Genomic DNA, 9,122 nt, shown 5'->3' on the forward strand with positions numbered 1-9,122 from the left:
ACAACTTAAAAACATGGTATTTTGTTGATTTTTAAAGCTCAAAAACATTGCTATTATTTATTATATTTATATAATTATTATATATTAATATAAATAATTTATTAACGGGGCCTCCATTAGGGGTTTGGGACTGGACTGCCCTCCCTCGTCCTCGCCTCCGAAATTAAAACGAGGATTAATCGTGCCCTCACCCCCACCCTCACCCCTGATTTTTTAAACAATTATCTCTCATATGGGACCGGGGTCTCCCGAGACTTTTTGACATCCCTAAACAACACATATACTTTTACTCAAAGGTGTTGAATCTACAAAGAAAACACTTTAAACGAGCCGCTTTGAAAAATATATACTTCCAACGAAAAGTTATTTGGAAAGTTTATGATGATGTTTTCAGATCTACATGGAAACATGAAGGGTTTATTGATCAATTTGAGTCCTACCACTAATTTTATATTAAAATTTTGAGAAAATGAATTGTGATGGTAACTAAGTGACAGTTTTCTTCATGTTTGGTCATTCTTTTATAGATGCTTATAACTAAACTTACATAAAATTTTCAAATAGTATCATTATGACATGTAATTAAAGGTTTGCATTGGTTTCCGACGATCAGTAAACTTTGTGAGTGTATAAAGCTTTGCAATTGTACATATCTTTTTGCATGTATTATTTTTAACAATTCATATAACTTTATATATATATATATATATATATATATATATATATATATATATATATATATATAAGCTGTAAAAACTTGTCATGTAATTTTATTGAAAAATGCTTTACAATTAAGTTGTTAGAAACATAATTTTTTGAAAAAAAAATATATGAAAGTTTATAAAACAATTCCACAAACTACATCGAACATCCTTTGTAGTCATTCCATCCTTGACATGTTCTTTTACCGGTGTTTGTTGTTTCCCGGTCATCAGACCAACACAATGGTTATATTAAGAATGGGGACTATTTAATAATTCTAAAAATAAAAAATGTGAATTAAAAAGAATAAAAACAAAACATAGCATCTGCATTTTAGTCTTATAATAAATCCTAGTTTGTAACTCGTGGTAAAAGATACACAAAAAATTTAAAGTTATTATAACTTTAAATTTAACATATAATTAGTAAAATAGTAAAAGTAAATTTAAATTTTAAAGTGGTTTGTTTAATATATCTCTATGATACGTGACATAATATTAATTTAGAATTGTATTATAACGACATTTGACAAAAAAAAAGATTAATTTTTTTATTAGAATATAAAGATTTAACAATATAAAGATTTAACCGAAGACTTTGACGGTAGGAGAGCCAAAGACTAAATCTTAAATCATAACTGGCAAAGAAACCAATGGTCTCAAAATTGGAAAACTAGGATTAAAACTATAATTTCGTGGCAACTGTAAGGACCAAAAATTGTAATTCACTCTTAAATTCATGACATAAAATTTGGTAACAAGTACAAAAGGCTACATGAATCAACTTTGATAAATAAATTAAGGCACGCCCTGTTTCCGCTCCGATCGGAAAACCCTATAAACCCTCGAAATCTGTTTTTCAGTTCTTTTACATCAACGCAAAGATGAGTACACCGGAAACCTCCAGAGAACCATGCCCGGATAGGATCTTGGACGACATCGGTGGCGCTTTCGGCATGGGCGCCGTCGGCGGCTCCGCTTTCCACTTTCTAAAAGGAGTCTACAACTCACCAACAGGCGAACGTTTCATCGGCGGGACACAAGCCGTTCGTATGAACGCACCACGTGTCGGTGGCAGCTTCGCCGTATGGGGTGGTTTGTTCTCCTGCTTCGATTGTACCATGGTCTACGTACGCCAGAAGGAAGATCCATGGAACTCGATTATCTCCGGCGCCGCCACCGGAGGTTTCCTCCAGATGCGCCAGGGTTTAGGCCCCGCCACTCGATCTGCAGTTTTTGGGGGTGTTTTGTTAGCCCTAATTGAAGGAGCTGGAATCATGCTTAATAAGTTCCTTAGCGCACAACAGCCTCCACCGGTGATGATCGAAGAGCCACCATCTCAACCACCTCAGAATATGCCTCTAGGGCTCCAGTTTCCTAATCAGAGCCATCCACCACCTGCTGAATCATCACCATCATCGACATCGTGGTTTGGTGGGTTATTTGGTGGCAAGCAAGAGGAGCCAAATCAGAAGGTCAAAACTGAAGTTCTGGAGAGTTTTGATTCGCCGGCGCCTCCTTCCTTTGAATTCAAATGAATCTGTGAGACCTTATTTTCAGTCATTTGAATAATTTTTCAATGTTATGGAATCTGTTGTAGAAATAAAAACTTGTTTCGATCAAATAATTTCATACCATATTGAGTTTCAGTTGAAAAAGCAATCCTAAAGCAAAAACACAATTGCTAAAGTCATTTCCATAGCTTTGGTATACAATTTTGCATATAGTATAAAGTCATTGGGTCTTCCACTAAATCTCTTCATGTAAGATCATGAATTGCCATGGTTTTTTTGTTGTTAATTTACTTGATTTCTGACCTCATTTGACATCAAGTGGTTATCTTTAATGGCACCCAGATTTCTGATTTAGATCCTATTTTCTTGTTCACTTCCTTGTTATATAATCATACACAAAACTTTGATTTTAGATCTCTCTGTGTCTTTTAATACATTCTCTTTAGACATTTTAATACAGTTTTTTTAGGGTAACGTCCTCATTTACAGTTTTTTAAAGACTAATGATGGATTGTACAAAGTAGCAATGGTTTGGAAATTAACATGGAATTACATGAATGAGAAACATTTGACACATTTTATCGAACACCTTTTCTGCATGATGAATACATTCTAGTAGACTTTGGACAAAATCACAAATTTTCAAGCTTCAATTGATATGGCAGATTTGTTTCACAGCAATTCGTACATAACTTGATAAATTGAACAACATATATATCACATGAAATTGAAAATGCAATAGTGAGCTCCTAATATAAGTTGCTGGAAGTATGTCGCCTGAAATTGATGTGTATAACATCCATAAAAATTGAAAATGGTATGCTTTTTGAACAATAAAAATTAGTGTGAAAGATTAGTCTCTGATATACTTTGATATGAGTTGCTATAGAACAAAGAAGTCGATATCATTTTATGTATCTTAGGGATGTTATATCCATCTTTCTTGACATGTATTGCATATTCTATCTTTTTTATAATGGAATAAAACACTTCTTCTTGCCATGGGCCTTTCATTAGAGTTTTTATAGAACAAAGAAGTAGATATTGCACATTTTCAATATTTAAGGGATTTCATTTCCCGAGTTTTTTCTATCTAACAACTTTAGTTATTCTTGACATATATCGTACATTTCTTCATTTTTGTTATTTTGTAAGGTGTATTACAACGCTTGCAAGACACACATAACCTTTTCATTGACATGATGACACTTATTGATAGAACGACAACCACATTCACCTTATAGAATGTGTATGAGTATATGGCATCCAAAACTCTCATTCAAAAAGTTTTAATATTTTACAATTTCAAACTAAAAATAATGTTACCTATTTATAGGCCCAAAAACAATTTATGCTGTGGGCCTAACATCTCACAATTGCCCGCTACAAAAAAGAAACACAACAGATACAATTTGCAATAGGCTAACATTCAGGATTTTGTAGTCTAAAATGAGCAAAAGTACATCATAATAGCAATTCAAAGGGTCCACTATATTTCACACTGGTCCCTACAAAAAGTATGGCTAATTTTAGAAAATTAGTTGACTTTTTACTATTTTTTGCAATTTAGAAATAAATATTTGTCAATTCAATGATGACATGCTAATGAGCCTATATGATATCACCAATTTAGAAAATTAGCCTATATGATATCACCAATTTAGAAAATACAACACTTAAATGAAAAATAAATAATATAATGATATTTGGAGTAAAAAGCTAAAAATATAACGGATTTTCAGTCATCAAATACGTTTTATAGAAAAAGAGAAATATTTTCACATCCTTGAAGAACAATTAAATAAAGTATCCACTTTGACCATTACATTTTCATCGGGATATCCATTGTTATCAAAAACAATTCTGCTGACACGTATATTTTGTTTTTCAAAACAAATTATTGACTGTATTATTTTTTGAAAATCCAATAAATAATAAATATATTTTATAAACTCAAAAATATTTTTTAAAGTAACTTTTTCCATTAGCTTAATTTTTTTAAAATCGTGTAAAACAAAGTTTTTTCCACCTCCTTTTAATTTTTTAACCACAATTAACTTAAAAAATAAAATTTAAATCATTTTTTTTACTTATCGGTTTGTTGCAAAGTGAAAAGTTTTAATATTTTACAATTTCAAACTAAAAGTAATGTTACCTATTTATAGGCCCAAAAACAATTTATGCTGTGGGCCTAACATCTCACAATGGCCCGCTACAAAAAAGAAGTCTAACACAACATACACAATTTGCAATAGGCTAATTTAACATTCTGTAGTCTAAAATAGGAGTGAAATTGGTACGGTACCAATTCATTTTTCTGTAAACTGTATACCGTACCAACTATAATTGGTATAAAAAAATTGCTATTGGTACCGTACCAAGTATACTTGGTACCAATTTATTTGGCTACCAACAAGTTTGGTTGGTACAAATTGGTAATGGTATATACCAACTTCTTTTAATTTTCTATTATAAGATTTAAAAATAAGCAAAGACATCGGGATTTTGATGTGTAGTATAGAAATTAGTTACGTAGTTCTTTTAGTTTACAAAAGAATTCTACCGAAGTATCGCTAAAGTAACGTTTTAATATTGTGCTTTAACATGGTAATAACTATTGACCAATACGACCAAATGACTAATATAATGTTATTAAAACAGTAAACACTAAATAGAATTAACAGTTGAAATATATATATATATATATATATATATATATATATATATATATATATATATATCAAATGAATTGGTTGGTACGGTATTACCATGATATTCCAATTTTTGTACCATTACCGTACCAACATTGATCAATTGGTATGGTACTACCAACCAAACATGTTGGCTACCAAATATATTGACTACCAAGTTTCTTAATTTGGTTGGTAACATGTTGGTTGGTTTTCCATGGTATAATTTTACCAGCCCTAGTCTAAATTGAGCAAAAGGACATCATAATAGCAATTCAAAGGGTCCACTATATTTCACACTGGGTCGGTGGGTCCCCTACAAAAAGTATGGCTAATTTTAGAAACTTAGTTGATTTTTTTACTATTTTTGACAATTTAGAAAAAATATTTGTCAATTCAATGATGACATGCTAATGTATGATATCACCAATTTAGAAAATACAACACTTAAATGAAAAATAAATAATATAATGATATTTGGAGTAAAAAGCTAAAAATATAATGGATTTTCAGTCATCAAATACGTTTTATAGAAAAAAAGAAACATTTTCACATCCTTGAAGAACAATTAAATAAAGTATCCACTTTGATCGTTACATTTTCATCGGGATATCCATTGTTATCAAAAACAATTATGCTGACATGTATATTTTGTTTTTCAAAACAAATTATTGACTGTATTATTTTTTGAAAATGCAATAAATAATAAATATATTTTATAAACTCAAAAATATTTTTTAAAGTAACTTTTTCCATTAGCTTAATTTTTTTTAAAATCATGTAAAACAAAGTTTTTTCCACCTCCATTTAATTTTTTAACCACAATTAACTTAAAAAATAAAATTTAAATCATTTTTTTTACTTATCGGTTTGTTGCAAAGTGAAAAAGTACCAAACACCCTGACTATCATTTCATCTTAATTTCACACACAATCTCACGGCAGGAGTCGAATTAGGGCTCACAACTGGTAGTGAACTGTGATCTTTAGTTCGATATGAAGGCCTATGACGAAGCTTTATCTTGTTGGATAAGAAGCTACTTATTCCGATCTACTTGATGGGCATTGGGGCTTTATAGCCGAGAGATGCAAGCTTTTTATGCAATTGTCCAATCTGGAATTGCATGTCCCATCTTCTTAAATCAGGTAATTTTTCTTTTACTCCTATGGATTTAGCATATAATTAATTCTCGTTTTTATCCCCTTCTCACGAAAGTTGTTTGAATCCGAAGTGAATTTGTTTCTTGCATTTCGTGTTATGAATTAATCAAAATGTTTATACGTAGTGGATTACTCTAATAGTTGTTGGTAAACCAATGTCCGATTAGATAGATACTAACATCGATTAAGGTATTCTTATTATGCTAATGTTGGACAGATAAAAAGAAACAAGCTTTATTCATTAATCATTATTCACAAACAGCAAAAGTAGATATGGAACATAATATAACTTTTCATTAATCTTCCTTTCAGAGTTTCATCATCAACTAACTATTATTACTCCTTTTTGCCATTATCTTCACCTTGCTTACTACTCTCTGGTTGTGACTTTGCTGCTGCAGCCCTATCAAACAGATAAACCTGCTTCTTCAGCTACAAACCCCACAAAATCATAATCAAATATCATTTCTCTAATATTAAAAGAAATATAGATCAATTATTTAATCTTTCAACATATAACAAAAATTAAACCTCAATGAATTTTCGAATCTGGGATTCGAACATTTGGTTGTCTCGTTCCAGGGTACCTAATGCAGACTTGGCACTTAAAATTAAATCACAAAATATAAGTTAAGATGGTTGATTATACTCTATAAAGTACTCGAATAAAAATATAAAAGAAATAATGAAATATAGAAAGAACATACACATCAAGGTCTTCAAGATCACCGGTCAAACATAGTCTTACAGGTGTAACAGACATGTGTACCTTCTTCGCTGCAACTCTGCTTAGAATTTGCATTTATGATTAGTGAAAAATGTGATCCAATGCTACAAAAATAGAGATATAAAGATAATGATTTAAGCTAAAAGTATTAAAAAAAAACGTTACTTTAGGCTATCTACTTCCAACTTATCAAGCATGTCATCAATGAGTTTGTATGGAGGGTCTTGGGTCTCTCTGTAAGTTTACAAATAAGTAATAACATGAAGCCTTCTTTTATTAGAAGAATATTATAAAATTTAAATCAAATGAATTTATCAAATCAAGTAGCTAGTTGTGGTACTTACAACTGTGTTTTTGCAAAACTTATTATTTTATTAGCATTTTTACAGTACTCTTCTAGCATTCCATAAAGGTTTACTATTCCCCAATGGTCTTTGATTTGTACCATAGCATTAAATGGAATAAGCTCAACGATCTCCTACAAAGTGAAAAGGTTAAACATTATGAATTTATAACTTCATCTAAGGAAAAAAAAAACGAAGAAAAAGTTGAATAAGTACATCATAATGATGTTTATTTGTTTCTCAAATTTCATGAAACTAGAAAAAGGAAATATAGTTTGTGCATTGTACATAAAAATATAAAACAAACCTCATCTATTAGGGATTGGGTGATTTCAGCTAGGGCTTCAACATTGTTTGTTGCCATAGTTGGAAATGTGTCTTCAACATTGTTTGTTGCCATAGGAGTGTAGTTTGGTTTGTATGAAAATGATATGGAAGATGAGGTTTTTATATAAGGCAAGGATGCAAAGGTAACGTGTGAGTTGAGAATTGAGTTGGAACCCGGTTTTTATAAAACCACTAGTTTTTTCTTAATGCCCACAGTTTTTTATATTGAAACAACGCGGAATGATCGTGGTTTCTAAATACATGTGGCATTATAGGATGTGTCGTGGAAGCTAGATGAATTTATAGATTTGATTTGTTGCATACATGTCACCATTGTTTCAAAACATAAAGCAGTTGTATCCACATTTTACAATTACATACCAAATTGGTGCAGTAATTATGAAATCGTTGAGTTACTATGAAATGTCATTGTATAAACTCTTTAAAAACATTAGAGGCCTTAATGCCTTATACTTCTATCTTAATATAACCTATGCCTTTCACGACATACTTACACATCTATTTAAGGAAGCAAAGAGGTTATACTTGTAACTAGTTGAATTTAATATTGTTATACATCTCTCTTTCTCTCTCTCTCTCTCTCTCTATATATATATATATATATATATACACACACACACACACACACTCATAACTAGCAGAATTTAATATTGCTATACATCTCTCTCTCTCTCTCAATATATATATATATATATATATATATATATATATATATATATATATATATATATATATATATATATATATATATATAATCGTAACTAGTTGAATTTAATATTGCTATACATCTCTCTCTCTCTCTCTCTCTCTATATATATATATATATATATTATAAAGGAAACATTTTTCCTTTCACCACATTCATTTGAAACTCTCATGACTTTTTAATTTCTTTCTAATAATAATTATAAGTTGGATAATAAGGTTAAATAAAAATCATACTTAAAATGTAATCATATATAAACTAAATTTCTATATTAAAATAAAATATTTAATTCTACTTATAAAGTTATGTTTTGTTAACTTTTAACATATTATACTTAATTTATTAGTCATAATCTATTGCTGGATGTAAATTATTATCATTTTGAAGATACAATTTTGGAACAATTTGTATAAAATATTTAAATTATTAATTTGAATATAACATTACATGGTCAACTTAAATATAAATTTTAGTTTAACTTAAACATCCCAAAGAATATTTTGTAAATAGTTAAAAGTGATTAATTGTAGTGTGTTTCTAATAATGATTATAAGTTGGTTAATAAGGTTAAATAAATATCAAACCTAAAGTGTAATTATAAATATACTAAATTTTAATTTTAAAATAATATCTTTATTTCTACTTATAAAGCTATATTTTTAACTTTTAATATATTATACTTAATTTATTAGATTTAATATTTTGTTGTATGTAAACCATTATCAGTTTAAAGCTAATACTTTTGAACAGTTTGGACAAAATACTTAAATTGTTAATTTAAATATAACATTACAATGTTAACTTAAATCTAAATTTCAGTTCCACTTGAAAAACCAAAGGATATTTTGTAAATAGTTAAAAATGATAAATTGTAGTGATAAATGCAAAAAATAAATTGTAATCTCAATTTAACTAAAATATTGCCTGAAGAT

The 9,122-nt window shown here is 29.4% G+C and overlaps 2 protein-coding genes and 1 long non-coding RNA gene across 3 annotated transcripts in view; 2 read left to right on the forward strand and 1 right to left on the reverse strand.

Moving 5' to 3' along the window:
* The first annotated feature begins 1,487 nt into the window (after positions 1 to 1,487).
* On the forward strand, positions 1,488 to 2,359 carry LOC111888050 (mitochondrial import inner membrane translocase subunit TIM17-2). The gene has a single exon (XM_023884161.3). The coding sequence runs from the start codon at positions 1,586 to 1,588 to the stop codon at positions 2,237 to 2,239; it is 654 nt and encodes a 217-aa protein (XP_023739929.1). The 5' UTR covers positions 1,488 to 1,585; the 3' UTR covers positions 2,240 to 2,359.
* Positions 2,360 to 5,797: 3,438 nt separating this feature from the next.
* The window catches only part of LOC111888049 (uncharacterized), a 10,046-nt gene continuing 6,721 nt past the window's right edge, over positions 5,798 to 9,122 (forward strand). Inside the window, exon 1 of the long non-coding RNA XR_002849020.3 lies at positions 5,798 to 6,050. This is a non-coding gene — a long non-coding RNA (uncharacterized LOC111888049). The remainder of the gene's footprint in view (positions 6,051 to 9,122) is intronic.
* Positions 6,284 to 7,547, reverse strand: LOC128125880 (uncharacterized). Its single transcript, XM_052771828.1, has 6 exons — positions 7,444 to 7,547; positions 7,137 to 7,270; positions 6,958 to 7,026; positions 6,773 to 6,850; positions 6,597 to 6,669; positions 6,284 to 6,497 (listed from the first exon to the last, which is right to left on the reverse strand). Exons 1-6 carry the CDS (start codon positions 7,534 to 7,536, stop codon positions 6,402 to 6,404), a joined length of 543 nt encoding a protein of 180 aa, XP_052627788.1. The 5' UTR covers positions 7,537 to 7,547; the 3' UTR covers positions 6,284 to 6,401.

This window comes from Lactuca sativa, chromosome 5 (assembly GCF_002870075.4).
Source record: "Lactuca sativa cultivar Salinas chromosome 5, Lsat_Salinas_v11, whole genome shotgun sequence".
NCBI lineage: Eukaryota > Viridiplantae > Streptophyta > Magnoliopsida > Asterales > Asteraceae > Lactuca > Lactuca sativa.